This window comes from Portunus trituberculatus, chromosome 35, assembly GCF_017591435.1.
Source record: "Portunus trituberculatus isolate SZX2019 chromosome 35, ASM1759143v1, whole genome shotgun sequence".
NCBI lineage: Eukaryota > Metazoa > Arthropoda > Malacostraca > Decapoda > Portunidae > Portunus > Portunus trituberculatus.
The window spans coordinates 6,017,637-6,036,296 of NC_059289.1; the positions used below are offsets into that span (position 1 = coordinate 6,017,637).

Here is an 18,660-nt window from a genome sequence, read left to right on the forward strand (position 1 = left end):
CTCCGCCTGCCACGCTGAGCAAACCCTACCAGACGAGTCATCGCAGGATACACGGAGTTTCATTAAGCTCTAATAGGTGTCATATCAGCCGGTCACAACCTTCCTTGCATACCCGAGGCCGCCGAGAGGAGGGAGGGGCTGGGTGTTCACGGCGGGGGAAGGAGCTCGGTACAGGCAGCCGGGCCAACAGGAAACCGGAGTATGAGTCTCGTTACGGCCGTGTTTCCGCTGCCACGGCTCCTCGCAGCGGTGGGTACGGGTGTGGTGAAGCTTGAATAACGCGCTAAGAAGGTTAGGACGCCGCAGTAATGTGTTGAAAGAAGGTAAGCCGGGCCAGTCCAGTTCAGTGATACGTTAAAAGGAAGGTTCACACAAAGCCGTCATGCGTGAAAAGGGTTTTGAAGATCGACTCGTGACGTGCTATCATCTTGAAATTACGGGGTTTTTTCTTTTCTGTCCGTGTTTATTCTCGTCCGTGTCTTCTCTCTGCATTGCTCTCTTTATATAACTTTCCACTTCTCCGTTTAAGACAGTATAGAAATATGTTTTTTTTTATTCATTTTATTGACACACTGAATTATTACCTTCCAGCTGTTTTTTACCTTCATTTCCATATCATTCCTCCATTTCATCTCCCATTTCCATACACACTTGCATACATACGTACACTCCTTCTCTCCAACCATCTGTCACACTTCTCAAACACTCACCATCCTCCTTATGTCACAAGAAAAATATAACTCTATATCTTCTTACTCATGATCCTCCTTTTACTTTTACCTCCACTCTAAATACATCATCCATCAATGCATATTCCATTCTCATTCCATTATTCACGTCCTTAAATCAGTCAAAGGGTTCAAGACTGACTTTCAAGAACTATCACGGAAAAATTATGATATTTCTATTCAAATCAGTTAAATGTCTTTTATAAACAAATTTCTTCTCTACTGCTCTCCTTTTTCTTCTCTCACTTCCAAAAAACAGCCTTTCCTTTTAAAACTATATTGAAATTGTAACTTTTTATCTATTTTTTTTTTATCCTTTCACTCTTTTATTTCTTCTATAATATAATCAATTCCGTATCATCTCTCAATTCTAAAGCACAGTTAATGTCAATCCTTTTTTTAATCGTACCATCCTGACATCTTTACATCTGTATGTCCCATGTAAAGTGTCTCCTATTTCACTCCTGCCTCCAGTGTAAGTCTTTCTCTTCCTCGTCAAGACTTCACCAACACAACACATAACCATTGTCTCCTCGGTCTCTAAAGGATTCACTTCATCCTCAGTCCCTCTACCCTTTCCTCAATGTTACTCCTCAAAACAAGAAACAGAAAAATGAGCAGCAGCAGCAAGAGGAGGAAGAGGAGGAGGAGAAGGAGAAAGAAAAAAAAACACTTCACTCCCACTACAGTGTCCTCGAGGCGTCTTTTTCCATCAAGTCCTCAACAAGTCCAGCTGTCATTCACCACGGGAAGTCCTCCTCCCATTCTTTCCCCACCCCCACCTCCTCCTCGTCCAAGTCTACTCGACCCATCTGGTGGACCCGAAAACTCGAGCCACCCCCTTCACAGCCTCCGTCAGAACAGCTGCGTCCCCCGCCGAGCCTCCCACAGCCCCCAGCACGGAACTCGCTGAGGCGCCGCGGCCTTTGAATGAATAAAGCGGGGCGTCACAGCTCCTTAATTATGCAAGGCCGCGTGTTATGGACCTTTAATAGTGCAAACGGACATGTTTGAACTTCTAATTGTACAAAAAAGTGTGCCAATAGACATTAAGTATTAAAGAACAAGCTTTTAATTCTTTTCTTAATTGAGCAAAGGAGTTTGTTGTGGACAGTTGATTAAGGTGGAAAGGATTGCTGTGCTTAAACATCAGATTGTATAAAAAGACTGTCAACAGACATTCGGCATAATAATTATTATTGAGCAGTTACGAATTATTGCATCTCGTTAATCAAATGTCACTATGATGACACATTTTAAACTTCAAATTGATCACAAGCGTGCTGAAAAAAACATCTAATATATATCATTAGAATGTTGTTGTTTTCAGTGTTTTAATTGAACAAAGATTCACTGATACTATAGGTCAACTTTTTCCTTTCTCTCGTTATTGAATAGAACTGAGACGCCACTTCCCAAAAAGCAAGGCTAAAAGCATACCCAATCAATCTGTCTAAGCTTAGAAAAATATGTTGACATTTAGCGTGTTAGTTCCAAGGCAATGCAGTTCTTACAGTCTTGATAAGTACAGTGAGATAACAAGATTATATTTATTTTTTCCTCGAATTGAGTAAAAGAGTTTGTTACTGATATAAATTTGAACTGAAAACGATGTCACTAGTCATGAGCTTCTTCATCATCAGGGTCGATCCTGCAGACGGCCAGTGATGCAAAGAACACATTGCTACTCTCCTAATTGGGACAAGTAATATGTCGTCTCTTGATTAACGTGAAGGAGTTGTCAACGAGATCATTCATTCGGAAAAGGGAAGGCATCTGTCGCACAACTGGAGTTAATTTACTAAAGTGGCGAGTTTCATTCTGAACTTTAGTTATGAAGAGACTTGTCAACAGACCTTCAATGAGCAAACGGTAAAAAGAGAAAAATAAAAGGGAAAAGACTATATGTTTCTTAACTATACACAAAAAAGTTTCAAGAGAGGTACTGAAAGATTTTGAAGTTTTAAGTCAGCAGAGGAGCAAGAAACGTCTTATTCAGAGAAATGAAAACATGTACATTCTTTCTTTTTGATGCGAAAGAAAACCCGTGGAAATCAACATCATCATCATCTTCATTATCATTATTGTTATTATTTTTTTCATCATTATCATTACAACTACCTACTACTGTTGCTGTCATTACATTTACAGAAATATTAGAAGATCCTTATCATTGTTACATAAAACGTGGAGATAATAAATAAAGGAAAGATGGAAGAAACGTAGAAAGCCTTTTTATAGAAGATTTCCAATATCCTTCCTTTCATAAAGTTAGAGGAGGCGCCAAGATTACCACCAATCCCGCTATAAAGGAGCCAAATAACCACAATGTATCCACTATTTCTGCTAAACTAATCACAAATATTTCAATAGCAACTAATTAAAAAAAACTAATTATAGCTCCGAGTCTTTCCCTTGCAGCGGACGAGGAGGTGGTGTCAGTAAAACCTTTAGAACTCACGAAAGGAACGCATCGGTGGCACCTCCTCACGTATTGATGGCCAGAAATAGGAGAGGGAGAATAAAAAGAGAGGACTGAAATGGCCCGCAGGAACCATTATCGATATCTTTACAATTTTCAGGTGGCGATGGCATGTCATTACCACCACCGCCGCCGCCACACAACGCTTCATGCCGCGCAGAAAACAACCTTCTTGGGGACAATAGATCCGCTGTTGATTATTCCCCCCTCTATGACAACTAATACTGAAGAATTACTGGTACAAACTGCCCACACGTACCTAACTTGTACCCAACTCGAAAAACGATCGCTGGAATCATTTATTTTCTTGCCCCATACAAAATATTTTCCCTCATTAAATTTCATCTTTATATCGTGCACTGGTGAAACTGAATTACAATGTGACAAACTTGCTAAAAGAGAAACAAAAGCATTCGTATTCATATAACTTGTAAGAACACACACACACACACACACACACACACACACACACACACACACACACACACACACACACACACACACACACACACACACACACACACACACACACACACACGTTAAAGAATAAATCCCATCGGCAATGATTCCCCTCCCACGTTTCTTCCATTAGTGGAGGAGGAGGAGGAGGAGGAGGAGGAGGAGGAGAAGAGGAGGAAGGACGGAGGAAGACTGAGGAGGAGGAGGAGGAGGAGGACGGAGGCGTGGAAAGGGGAGGAGCAACATTAGGAAGGATGAGGAAGAAGAGGATTAGGAAGAGGAAGGTGAGCAGGAGGCGGAAGGAGACAAAAAAAAAGATTACAAAGAAGAAGATTAGGAGGAAAAGGAAGAAGAGAAAGATTAGGAGGAGGAAGAAAGGAAGATTATGAGGAAGAGGAAGATTATTGCTGTGATGATGGTGGTGATAATCGTGATGATGAGAGGGGATATTAAGGAAAGAAAAAAAGAAAGGGAAAAAAAGCTAAATGGAATGATAAAGTTAGCAAGATATAAGAGAAATTGATAAAATAGTATATAGAGATAAGAAGAAAGGCAGGAAAAAAAGAAATGAGAGGAACAGAACATGAAAATAAATCATAAAAAGATACAAGACACATGAGGAGATAAAGGAAATAAAGACATACAAAAACATTAAGAAGAAAACACCCTCTAAGGAAAACAGTTGTGTGCAAGCAAATAACATGAGCAGAACACAGTGGTGACAGCAACAAAGGAGTAAGAAAAAGAAAAACAGCAACAGGATTAATGAACAGGGCCACAAGAGGAGGAGGAGTAGGAGGAGGAAAGGAGGAGGAGGAGGAAAGAACTTAAAGATAACTGGAAGAGGAGGAAGAAAATAGAAAAAAGAAGAAAGAAAAATAGAAAATAACTTGCGAAAGGCGACAAGCAAAGACAACGTGGAGATGGAAAAGAAGAGAAGAAAGAAACTGAAGAAATTATAAATGAAAAGAAGAGAAAAAAGATAAAACAACAAAAACAAAGGACACCATTGGAATAATACAAAGAGAGCATGGGTGATGGAAAGAGAGTAAGTAATATACGACTATATATCATAATATGTAGGTAGTAAGTAGTATCAATATGTCTAGAGGAGACAGAAACAACAGCTGTATCATGCCGGCCAGATTGACTAACTTACCCATCAAACTATGTCGTGGCTCGTTTGAGGAGGAATAATGAGAGTAACAGCTCAGCAGCATGGAAACCAAAGGAGAAAACAAAAGAATACACCGGGTTTGGTATCTAGTCAAACAATACAAAACAAATCAGGAACACAGGGAGCTTGCTAACAGTACTGGTCTATGGGGTCTCTTATTACACGGGACGCTAGATGGAAAAGTCTTCCTCTCTAGTCTATATTTGTTTCTAGACTCTTGACTATAAACAAACATGGGAAGGGATGGTTTTTGGGGGAGGGAGGGTTTCTTTATATGTATAACAGTAATTGCGTGCGTTCCTTACACTCCCACTTCTCTGGTTATATATATACAAAGTAATATAGGTTCAGTAATATCTACATGGGTTATATGCATACAAATATTTACCCTAGGAGTTTATATCACACTTTTTTCCTTTTCTTCACTCTCTATGAAACAAAAATTAGATGTTTCCCTTTATACAGATGGTTAGGTGAGCTGTTCAAACTGTACATGGCCACATAATTAACGCCAGTATGAGGTGACAGCCCCTCGGTGCACGTTCATCTGCTTCGTCTACATCCGGATTGCCTACTCTAAGCGAACGGTCTTTTCCTCGCACACCCTATAAGAAAAAACTAAAAATAAATCTAAACCAACACGCATCGGTACCTTTAGTATGCATACCTTGAGGTGGGAGGGGAGGGGAGCAGGGAGGAGAGAGAACTGAGGACGTGAAGCAGAGAACGCAAACCAAGGAGCCGTGGAAGACTTGACAAAGATTTAAGCCTCACTGGTCCACTTCTCGAACGAAGCTGAATGGTGAATGTCACAGACTCGCCGACTTAGGAAAGCACAAGAGTCTTAGTAATATTGTAGTGCTTTGTTGTGGTGTGTGTGTGTGTGTGTGTGTGTGTGTGTGTGTGTGTGTGTGTGTGTGTGTGTGTGTGTGTGTGTGTGTGTCGTTGGCTCTTAAGAAATCACGTGCTGGAGTCGTGATAGCCAAGCATTAGTCAGCCGGAGAGAGCTCAGAACTCACACTTATACCCCGATCTATAGGTGAGGCTGAGCTGCCACCGACCCCACACACACACACACACACACACACACACACACACACACACACACACACACTGCTCGCTTAGTCCTCTGAACGCCACGTGAACTCCAGCCTATCAAGTGGCAGGCAAGAACATTATCACTGAATTAGCGAGCTGTGTGTGTGTCTGTGTGTATGTGTGTGGGGGGAGGGGGAGGGATGGGTGCGTGAGTAGGTAAATGTGCATGTGCGTGTGTGGGTATGTGTGTGTGTATGTGTGTGTCTGTGTGTGTGTGTGTGTGTGTGTGTGTGTGTGTGTGTGTGTGTGTGTGTGTGTGTGTGTGTGTGTGTGCGTGTGTGGGTGAATGTATGAATGTGTTGAGTAATACGTGCATGGGAAAGTGTGTGTGTGTGTGTGTGTGTGTGTGTGTGTGTGTGTGTGTGTGTGTGTGTGTGTGTGTGTGTGTGTTTTGTGGGTGATAGTATATGTGGGTGGATGGATGGACGGGTGGGTGGATGTGTTTGCGTGCATTCGCGAATCAGTGTGTGTGTGTGTGTGTGTGTGTGTGTGTGTGTGTGTGTGTGTGTGTGTGTGTGTGTGTGTGTGTGTGTGTGTGTGTGTGTGTGTGTAATGTAATACACGGATGAACAGAACACATACTCTTTAACCGGCGCGTCTTAAGGGGGACACTTAATGAGGCGAAGCTGAGGTGTTGGGTTGGATATTTACGTGGCGGACGCGTTTGAACAGCCCACATAACGAATCTGTCCACCCCGGGGCTGTCACTCACGACCAACAGCCCTGCGTTCAGAAGAAAAGAGCGCTTGCCATGTGAACGTCCCCATAACCAATCAGATGTGCCTTTCTATCGGCCGTCACGCTGTGATTGGCAGGACAGACGAGCGGTTTCCCAACTGAACGCAGAGCAGGTGACAGACATCATGCCAACAAACATCTACACCTTCTACGTTATGGCAATGGTTAGTAATAGTACGATTTTATGGATATGTGAGAGCGTTCCTCTATAGAGCGCCCCGAACAGGAGAAAAATAAAGGCTGTACTCACCCATGGCTGCTCCTAGACACGCGACTGAGGTCCTCGAGACCTCCTCCTGCTAGCTCTTCCTTGGCAAACGTCCTCCTCAGCAGTCTGAGCCAGAGGGCATGGCGTGGTGCTCTCCTCACGCCCTCACTAACAGGTTAAGAGCTGCCGCGGGGGTTCTCTTCCTGGCGGCAGGTCTGCAGGAGTCTCGAACACACGCACTCGACAGTCACGGTCACTCTCCTACTCCAGCGGGCAAGCCACGGCAGCAGCGCCCCGCCCAGGGTCCGTCTCAGCTACACACAAAGGGCGTGAGGGACGAGGGTGACGGCAACGGCGTCAGTTCACGGCCTCGTCCTCCTCGTCACTCACCGGCCGCTGCCTCATTAACCCAACACGCAGGTGAGGCTCATCAGTGGCCCTCACCTGCGTCAGGTTCCCTGCGTCTCTCGCGTGCCTCAGGTGACAGTGGTGGCGGCGGCGGCGGTGGTGATGGCAGAGCGAGGATGTTCTTTTTTTCCAGCAGGGGCTGCTGCGGGGTGGTGTGGCGGCCCTGGGCTTGTGGTGGTTGCCTCAGGTGAGCAGGTGGTGATGACGCCGCGGCTGCAGCAGGTGATCGATGAATCACGTCCTCCGGGCTGACCTTGCCGGGCCCCTCATGACCCGTGGCGCGCCGCGGGGCCCCAGGTGAGGAGGCGCCACCGCGGGACAGGTGCGCTGTCCCCCGGCCCTCGACGTGCACCACCTCAGGGACGGAGGGCCACGGGGTGTGGAGGAACAGGGAAGTGTGGACCAGGCAGCTGCTGTCCTATCAGAAGAATTGTCCTGTGACGGAGGGTCGTCACTCCGGGGTGTGGCGGTCAGTCAGTCAGCCTCGGCGGGGTGCTGGGCCTGGCGGAACGAGGCGCAGCGACACGCACCTCACGTAATACTTTGACGGCGTTGCGGCCCACACTGAGCGCCCGGTCGTGTGTGCCACTACCAGTCCGCCACTGCTGCTGCTGCCCGCGCACACCGCCCCTCCACCGCTCCTTCGTGGCCTCCGTCATTCGCCTCTCCCATCACCCCGTCTCTCACCCTCAAAAATTATCAACATGGTCATAATGGCCATCCTCCCACACCGCACAAGTTCAAGTGAGAAACACACAGAGGAAAAAAATAATCGTGCCTCCGCCAACCTGCCACTCGCCCGATTCAGCAGGTGAAGACTTGTAGAAACCTCCGCTCACCCTCCTTATCCACTAACCTTCCTTCCACAACTATTTTCCCTCTGCTTATTACCATACTATTCATGCCCTACTTCCTTACACCCATATTCCCTTTCATACATTCCCCTTCTCCCTCATTACCCCATTCTCATTGATAATCCACTATCCTTCTGTATCCCATAATCACTACACACTCTTTTCATTCCCCATAACACTCAAATCCCATCTTCCCTCTCCCTACACTCTCACTTATACAAAACCCCAGTAACTCTCACCTAACACTCTTAAACCCCACCAAGAAAACCATTCCGGCTCCCGACCATACGCACTCCGAGCATCCAATCATCCACACACACTCCTAAACTTCTCAATCTCCCGATACCACCACCATCACATCTCCATCCTGCTTCCCACCACTACCTCCCCAGTCTCTCCCCGCAGCACACCCTCTCCTCCTACACAGTCCACCGGCAAGCACAGCCCCCACAGTGCCAGTATAAGCTTGACACTCAGCCACAACGACCCTGCGGACTCCCTCGCGGCGCCACTCCTCAGAAACAAGACACAAGACAAAACTGTATACAAATGAATCTGAGAAACTTTTTATATTGTTCCCTTCTCTCTCTCTCTCTCTCTCTCTCTCTCTCTCTCTCTCTCTCTCTCTCTCTCTCTGTGTGTGTTCTTCATACTTCTCGGTGCTTCTCACTGTCCTTGTGTATGTTTGTTGTTTGTTTTGGCTTGTTTCTGTGAGGTTTTTTGTTCTGTGAAAATTGTGAATGTTATGTTCTTATTGTTATATCGATGGAATTATTTTATTGTCAAGCTGTGATGGTAGTACTAGTAATTGTAGTAGTAGTAGTAGTAGTAGTATAGTGATGGTGGTGGTGGTGGTGGTAGCAGTAGTAGTAGTAGTAGCAGTAGCAGCAGTAGTAGTAGTAGTAGTAGCATTACCAGTAGTAGTAGTAATAACAAAAACAACAGCAACGAAGATATGTGCCACAATTAAGCACACACTAAATAGAACAGCACAAGATACACATGTACACCAAGAAAACAAAAGTGAAATGTGGCATGTGAACCAACCCGAATGCATGCATATATGAATGTACGCATATGTATGTATGTATGTATCTTAACCCGCCAGCACTTGTTCCCAGGCCGAGGAGGGGGAGGAGGGGAAGAGGAGTGAGGAATGGGAAAACGAAGGGGAAGGGGAAGAGGGAGGGGTGAAGAGGGAAGGGTGAGAGGGAAAGAGTGACGGGTTAGACGAAAGGCAGAGGGAGTCTTTAGCCACGTGATTAAGGTTTGTAATAATTAAAGCGAGCGGCAAAGTTTAATTAGATGGAGTACTAGAGAGTGAGAGAGTGTAAAAGAGAGAGAGAGAGAGAGAGAGAGAGAGAGACCCAAAACTTTCCTTCCTCTATACAATACTCCCTCTTCTTCCTCCTCATCCAGTCTTTATCACTTCCCACCACGCCATTCTCTTTCTCCTTCCAAGATTCCCTCCATACCTGCTCCCTTCCCATCTTTAAATGAAGACAATGCAGGTGACGCAACACACTCACACACACACACACACACACACACACACACACACACACACACACACACACACACACACACACACACACACACAGGTCCTCCACTCAAAAGGGAAATCATGAACTAGTAAAACACAAAAAAATATCTCCCATGGTAATACGAAATCTCCCAGTGAGTGTTCCATGCAGAGCAATTAGCATGGACAAGCCCCGGGTCCTCCCACGCACTCCCACGCTCAGACCACCAGTCACATTAATTTCCCCCACAAACCACCATCAATCACACGCCTCGATGGAGGGAGGGAGGATAGACGGGCTTATCTATAAATCAGATAATGACATGCATCACACGTGAGAAGAGGAGGAGGAGGAGGAGGAGGAAGAGGAGGAGAAGGGAAAGGAAGAGGAGGAAGAAGAGGAGGGTAAAGAGGTTATCGAGTAAGATCATATATCCAATCTTTTCACACAGGTGGAAACACGCCCGAAGCTCCTAGAAAAAATCGGGAGAAAAATGTTCCCCCACCAAGTGTCAAGGTGTAAAAAAGAAAGTAGAAACTCCAGGTAAAAAATCAAAAGCCAATTTAGACTCTTGAAGTGCACTACTGCTGCTGCTGCTCCTCCTCCTCCTCCTCCTCCTCCTCCTCCTCCACCTCCTCCTGCACCACCCTTGAACGCGTTTGAGTTAAGGGAGGGAACAAAAACAGGAAAGGGCTGACTGGCTATTTCCACACCACCCACGCTGCACTACTGACGGGCGGGGACGGGACATGACCTGCATCACTCAACGTAGATAAGAGTTTTCTTTTTTTTTCTTTTTATTCCTTCGTTTCCTTTCTTTGGTTTACTCTCATTCAGTACGCCTTCACCAATGACTGATACTGGTACAACTCCATAATGTAAAAAATATCCTCGAGGATTTTCTTTTCTCATTCAGTACGTCTGCACCGATGACTGATACTGTTACAACTGCATAATGTAAAATATATGAGGGTTTTTCCTTTTCTCTGTTATATATTTCCACACAGTACTATACTACTGCTACAGTTGTTTGATCAGTAAGTGTTTCCTACTTTACATCTCTTTGTTTTACTTTAACTAACTCTGCCTGTAAGTCCGCCAATACATCACATTTCCAGATCTATAGACATAATACAAGAGTAGCACGTGTTTTCTGTCTCCTCTTTCTCTGTTTTATCTTTACCTCGTCTTCAACAGCACCAATAATAAAAACATTCCTACAACTGCATAACACGAGGATGGCAATATTATTTCCTTTTATTTCTTCTGTTCTTTAACATTCTCTTTTACCTTCATCAAGTTTGTTTGTAGCTATGCATTCCAATCCTAATAACACAGTAAACACTGATAGAATCACACAGCACAGGAACGGCATCTCTCTCTCTCTCTCTCTCTCTCTCTCTCTCTCTCTCTCTATATATATATATATATATATATATATATATATATATATATATATATATATATATATATATATATATATATATATATATATATATATATATATATATATATATATATATATATATATATATATATATATATATATATATATATATATATATATATATATATATATATATATATATTTATTTACTTATATATTTATTTATTTATACCTATCTATCTGTCTGTCTCTCTACCTACCTATCTATCTACCTATCTATCTTTCTATCTATTTATATATCTATATACCTATCTATCTATCGATTTATCTATCAATCTATCTATCAATCTATCCATTTTTTATCTATCTATCTATCTATCCATCTATCTTTCATTTTTACCTACGTCTGCTCCTGCAGTGCTGCCAATAATAATAAACATCCCTGGAATTACTGAGCCGCGGACAGCAAACAGGCCTCACACCTTCAACGCTTAGCAGGAGAATTATAGAGGATATTAGATTCCTCCGCCGCTGTAGTGAGCATTGCTAACAAAGTAAACTCTCAGACACACTCCTGCTTACTTCTCGTCATTCATCTAAGTTTTTTTTAAAGAAGACTAAGTTGAGTCTTCAAGTTATGGGAAAGTCACAAGGATTGTAATTAAAAAAGCATGAGAGAACGTGTAATTGATAAAGTTGTGTTGCTTGTATATTGTGATTATACAAAGAGGGAAAATCAGCAAGGTAGTGAGTGTTGTATTAATTAAACAGCCTTTACCTGCCGTCACCTTTTCCCAGTGGTTCCCCTCCGCCCTACACTATAATTCTGCAGTGTAATTTAATGCATAAATGCTACGATTACATGGTTGTTAACGCTTCGCTGTTTCTTGTTTATGTATTTATTTATTTATCTATTTTAACCTTAATTTTCAGTCTCAAACAAAACACGTCCCAACATGTATAGAAAGACGGAGTGCAACGGTGAAAATAAATGTGAGCTCATTATCCGCGTAATATTGGGGCGGACATTTACGAGCACGTTCCCAAAGATAAATATGTTTATGCCAAAAGGGAAGCAGCTTTAGTTGACGTAAAGTAATCAGATTAGATGAGATTTATTATCATTACCGGTACTTTCCTTGAAACTTTACAAGTGAGGTAATTAGATTAGGTCATATTTATCTTCATTAGCTGTGCTCTTTTAAATATTGTTATCTACGCACCGTTCCTATCAACACACAAGAATACCTAACTTATGCGCAATATGTTTCCTTTAAGCAAAGAGCATCCGTATTATTAAGGAAAAATCTTTTTTTTCTTGAAGGTTTATACCTGGAAGAAATATAAGTCTGTTTTCATTCGTTTTTTTTTTAACTAGAGAATTCAAAATCATGAAAAGTAGAAAATACTGATATACAAACTTAATTTCAATCTAAAATGTGGGTATTTCATTTCTTTCTAAACTTACTTACAAGTTAAATATTCCTGAAGTTAAGCGTCACACGGCGAGATAACAGTCAGCGAGCTAGGAGCAGCAAGGACCGTCACAGCAGCGGCGGGAAGCAGCACGAAACTAGCGCTGCACTCAAAAGATCCAAGACAGTTGATCTATAAAAGAGAAGCAAAAGAGACAAATCACCTGTGACACCTCTTAGTGAGAATCCTGTGAATGGAGTTTCCCTCCACCTGAGAGACGCACTCTCTACATTAGACATGGGCTAACAACAACCTTGAACAAAGTTAGCGTCGGGCTGAGAAAGTAAAATTAAGGAAGACAATACAAAGCGTCCAACTTCACAGAAACTTGATTTTGCAAGAGTTGACATTTGAAATTTCCAATTAGTATTCTTGGGAAAGAATAACTGGAGAATATTCATGGTAGTGGAGGAGGGAGTGAAATGAGTTTTGTTAAAGGTGAGGGACGCTCTCCGTGTTTACAGTGTACGCCGCCTGTCTGCTGATCCGCCACGTGTAATGCATGACACACACCTCAACAAAACTGCACGCCACGTTTATTGAAATACATGAACCTTTGAAGCGAGGATTAAGGAGATTATTCTTTATGTCACCATGATTCGAACAAGCTTGGACATAAACATTCAACCTTACGACAAAATGTTTTAGTCACCTCATTCTTCCAAATTAACTTTGCTATAAAATTTTGCCTCGGAATACATGTTCTCTGGTAAATTGCAATATATTTGCAAGAAATTTTTTTTTTCTGTTTCGGTACTGCAAAGTTTCTCACGCACTTGTTTTTTTATTCACAACACCGGAGCACGCAGCAACCACTGCACTGATCGCCGAGCCTCACCAAAGTTCTTGATTGGCCATTAGCTGAAGCACAACAAAGACGGATGTTCTCCTCCAGCTGGCGCCATAATTCACTTCCTCCTTTGTGAGATTTCCATCATTAGCTTTCTCTAAAAAGGATTCGTCAACTGCACGTGTTGAAATATTATAATTAGCAAACCTCGCAGCTGAAAGGGGCGACAGGTCTCCTTCTTCTTCCTTTGTGTTCCTTTGTATATGACCCCTCTATTTTTAGAAACAAAGTTAGGAAAAGTCATTATAATATACTCCTATGTAAAAAGTATTGATATGGCTGAATAAATTAAGCATGAAAACCAACTATGACATTTATATACAAGCGTTTTTTATCATGTTTTTTTTTTTTTTTTTTTTTTTTTTTTTTGCAGCTCTATGATTGCGCAGTGACTGAAGCACTATAGGCGGCAGTGTGTGTCTCATTGGTGATGCAGACAGCGCCGGGCCCGTGATTCCCTCACCCACCCTGGTCAGGATGGACAAGAGAGAATCGGCCAAGTTAGCACCTATTTACTTTTCCATCTCTGGCAGGTAAATATGTAGCCACTCACAGTAACACATTGGAAAATAAATAGTTTTGAAATAGTCTTTTGTCCTGATTTTCTTATTTTGATTCAGAGTTTCTTTGTGTCCACCGCGGCACAGACTAAACAAACACTCCAGGGTACGACAGGCGGATAAAAACCTTCGAGAACAAATAAGGAAGTAAAATCTTTTATTCAGAAAGACTTCGTGTCCTCCGAGATACAGAGCGAACTCACCACCGCCACCAGGGTACACTCCTGCCCTGCATCTCTACTTGACGCAGTGAGGGGTGCAGAGATCTAGTTACTCCTCCCCGCATTCCATAACACAAAGCACCACAACCTGCGCCTGTGCCTCACCCAACCTAACCTTTCCCCGTGAGTTATCACACAATGCCGCCCACTCGCTGCTGTCACTCGGTACAAAACACAGAAGAGGAGTCCAGGCGGTGCTATCTCTCAATGAATGCACTGCCAAAATGGACTCACGTTCCTCCCCAGCACGAGAGACATTTCCCCCTCCCGAAGCAAGACAGAGGAGCCATTATGATGCTATCTCCCGCCACCATCACCTGCCGGAGGAATGTCCGAGAGATGTCAAATAACGTCAAAGGTACGGGACTCTTTGTTGACCCCCTTGTGTGTGTGTGTGTGTGTGTGTGTGTGTGTGTGTGTGCGTGTGTGCGTGCTGTAGGTGTGTGTACGCAGTGGGTGTGGCCGAACCTCTCTACACGACCTGCTGGGGACTCCCGCCTACTCCTGCTTCCTTCCTTCCTTCCCCAACCACCCACCCACCCACCCTACTACTACAATCTCTCTCTCTCTCTCTCTCTCTCTCTCTCTCTCTCTCTCTCTCTCTCTCTCTCTCTCTCTATCTATGTAATCTACACTATATATAGACAATTGACGCTTGCAATAATGACTTCAGCAGCATGACTCTCTCTCTCTCTCTCTCTCTCTCTCTCTCTCTCTCTCTCTCTCTCTCTCTCTTTCTCTCACCTGAGCGCCTCTCCCCCCACTCATGTGTAACTTTGGCGTATTGACCCACGCGGAGAAACCCACCCACCCACGCCTGCTCCCCACACACCCACGCCTTCCTATCCACGCCTACGCCCACCCGCACACCCTCACTCCATCCACCCACCCACCCCACCATGCCCCGAGGGTCCTTCCTAGTTCTCCCTTCCCATACACCCATTTCCTCGTTTTACCAACACCAACCATCCTGCTATTTACGTCTTTCCTCTCCTTTAGTCTGTGTACGAGTACTCTCTCTCTCTCTCTCTCTCTCTCTCTCTCTCTCTCTCTCTCTCTCTCTCTCTCTGTATCTATCTATCTATTTATCTATCTCTCTGATGTATTCATAGATTTATCAGCTCTTTCTGTTACATGTTTATTTAGTTATCTATTCATCTGTGTATCTATCTGTGTGTGTGTGTGTGTGTGTGTGTGTGTGTGTGTGTGTGTGTGTGTGTGTGTGTGTGTATGAAGGAGGCAGCAGAGGAAAAAAGAGCATTACCCATGAGCTGAAAGAGTTCACTTGTCTCATAGAGCTTTATCCAATTTACAAGTACAGCAAGACGGATCCTTAGCAGCCATAAGAGCCAAGTCAAGTCCAGTGAAGTCGCTCTTGGTCAGCCTGCATGCCACGTAACATAACACAAAGCAGCACACTTGCACTACACATCCCCGCGCGTGGCCTTCAGTTCGCACCAACGATGGATAAGCATGCCACCGAGGTAGTCAGTGCCGCTCCAAAAGAGGGTGCTAAGAATCTCTAGGCACGAAAAGCCGCAAACGTAATCTCTACCTTGGCTGGAAACGTACAGCGGAGAGAGGTGAGTTGGTGAAGGGTGTTCCTGTCATCACGCTTGCTTCTTTGACTCCTATGGCTTCTCTTCAGGCATGATCAAATCTTCTGCTGGTTTAGATTATAATTTTAAAAGACACACATATATGCATATATACGTTCTCTCTCTCTCTCTCTCTCTCTCTCTCTCTCTCTCTCTCTCTCTCTCTCTCTCTGCTAAACATCCAAACAACAAACACATCCTGACAACACGCCATCAGGGGCTTACAGGAAATTAGTTTGGGGTTTCGTTTACTTGTATATTATTTTCTACGACTTACAATAAGTGATAAAGTAATAAAGCACACGTGACAATAATGACTTAACGTTTAATGGGAGAGCAACGTTCTCCGTCAACGTTTAGAGACCATATTGACAAGGAAAGATTTACGAGTTTGTACCATCAAGAACGAACTGAGTAAAAAGAGTGAAGAGAAAAAAAAGTTACAAACAAAATGACGAGTAAGTAAACTTCTATCTTGCTTCATAGGAAAGAAACGAAGTCACAAACAATTAGTAGTTACGTGTTTGGGTTAGCATGTGACGCAGCCAGTCACGGGCGGTACTTGCAAGGCACGTCCACAGGATGGCCGTGAAGGATGCTGCACAGTTCCATCATAATCTGACCCACACTCATATTTCCTTGCACGATTTTGTTCATACGGTCATGACTGATGTAATGCTTATCGTTAGGGTCGCTGACCACATCGCCATACACGCTGGACACCATGGATCGCATAATCTCCGCGTCATACATCATCTTCCATTGGCCACATTCTCTTTCTGCCCGAGTGAAGGCAATAATCGTGAATGACCTCATCTTGCCGTCTTCTGACACGTCTATCAGAATGTGCTCGTCACGCATGTTGAGATGAGTGACGCCCCTCTCGTGCATCTTGAGAAGAGTGCCGCAGGTGTACATCAGCACCGTCAGGTAGCTCCGGGCACTCATTTCTCCCCGCAGACTGGCCAGGGAGCGGCCGGGACTGAAGCTCATCACGAGACCCAAGCCAAAGCCGGTATGTGTCATCCCGTACAGTTTGGGGACGCCAGCCAGGCCGTCCAGCGTCTTGACGGCCAGAGCTTCCCTCCGCATACTGTCCTCAATCGTGGAGCTCTGCATCTCCGCCACGGGTTGCTTCAAGGCTATGGGTATCTGGTAGCCGTCGGGCAGCACCAGCCAGCCTCTGTTCACTGTGTACAAGGAACCGTGGAAGATCGGGCGCCCCACCTCCACTAACTCCCACTCTACGAAGGGCACATCTTCCCAGCTATCCTCGCTCGGGAAGCAGTCAGAATCTTTGGAGTTGGTAATGGTTTCGACTTTTTGGACAAATAAATATTCACTCTCGTGGTACCACTATACCGAGACTCGGAACTGTCAAGACGAAGGTTACAGCACGGGCGCCAGCCACGGGAGCGAGGTAGTACTGTACCATGGAAAACAGATTCCTACTCTGAAATTCTTCTGCGCTACATCTCCTCCACTTTTCAAACGTTTAAGTCAAAGTTATAAGATGATTTTAAAGTTTCTCTCTCTCTCTCTCTCTCTCTCTCTCTCTCTCTCTCTCTCTCTCTCTCTCTCTCTCTCTCTCTCTCTCTCTCTCAAGGCCCAGTAAATAACCTCTATGTTCTTTTGACAAAAGTCGTGTTGAAAGACCATAGCGTTTCTGTATATGTGTACCTGCAATGATATGCTACAGCTAGCTATGCATAGAGCCACAGACAGCCAGCAGAATATGGTAGCACCGCTACAGATACACTCAAGACCACGGCTATAGCCTGCCCTGAGGGAAGGGAAGGGGCAAGGGAAGAGATACGCACTTATTCACTAATACCTAAAGTTATTTTCTCCAGATGAGTAACTTCAGACCCGTCACTTCATTACATCAGTCTACAACACAAAAATAAATTTTCTTAGATCAACATTTTCTTTATCAAAACGTAACGATAACTTAACTATTTATTTCAAAACCAACACCTATTACTTTGTTCCACGTTTATGCTTTAATCCTTAACAAAGTGTACGGATTAAGAATAAACAGATGGATAGATAAAGAGTTCAATCTGGCTGCTATGACAGTGAGCAAAATGATAACACATGCTCCGAAATAGCATTAGGTTTCATCATTGTTTACTGGGCTGTTGACAAAAACTTCCTCCTTTGTATTAAGTTCGCCATAGGAACTGTTTCACACTGTTACAGATTGAGAGAGAGAGAGAGAGAGAGAGAGAGAGAGAGAGAGAGAGAGAGAGCTAATAAGTAATAAGTATAGATACAGATATACAAAAACACATCCATTATCCATACCACGCTGAAGAATGTAGCTCTCCTGAAGATAGAAGTTACGTACACTATAATCACAAGGCAGTCGCAGAGAGCAAGTTTCCTCACCTTCATGCCACACACAACACTTCATGCATAGAGAGGAACATTACAAGAATACATTCCTGCAAGCGTCAAAGTAAGGTTAGACGTCTCAGTGCCTTATCACTACTAGTTTTAACAGACGCAGCTGCAGGTTACGGACTCAGATAGGTTTTCATGGCTCCAGTTGTAGTTTGATAAATCTTGTGCATAATCAAATAGGAAAACACCCACGAAAACTTGGTTAATTATTTCTGTGGTCTTTGGAAACCTTTGTGCACATGAACGAAACTCAATAGTTATTTTAAGTCATCCCTTAATTAAGAAAACGGTCCAGCAGCAGAACACAATGTTGGGGGACTGCAGCATTTTTCTGACGCTCCAACCTTCCACCGTCCTCTCAGAGCACATAATTCAACACGGTGGGAGTTATTTTGTGTAAGGTTTTCATGAGGAAGTCTTTTATGGGCGCCATTTACATAAAAGCCCCGCCTCGCGACGCGCTAAGGGTCAGGCACAGGAAACAAGG

General features: G+C 43.9%; 1 protein-coding gene across 1 annotated transcript in view; it reads right to left on the minus strand.

Moving 5' to 3' along the window:
* LOC123512933 (band 7 protein AGAP004871-like) overlaps window positions 1-7,893 on the minus strand; it is a 395,722-nt gene extending 387,829 nt beyond the window's left edge. The window contains exon 1 of the mRNA XM_045269629.1: window positions 6,933-7,893. Within this exon, the coding sequence (XP_045125564.1) occupies window positions 6,933-6,936 (4 nt within the window). The 5' untranslated portion in view covers window positions 6,937-7,893. The remainder of the gene's footprint in view (window positions 1-6,932) is intronic.
* Between the last annotated feature and the right edge of the window lie 10,767 nt (window positions 7,894-18,660).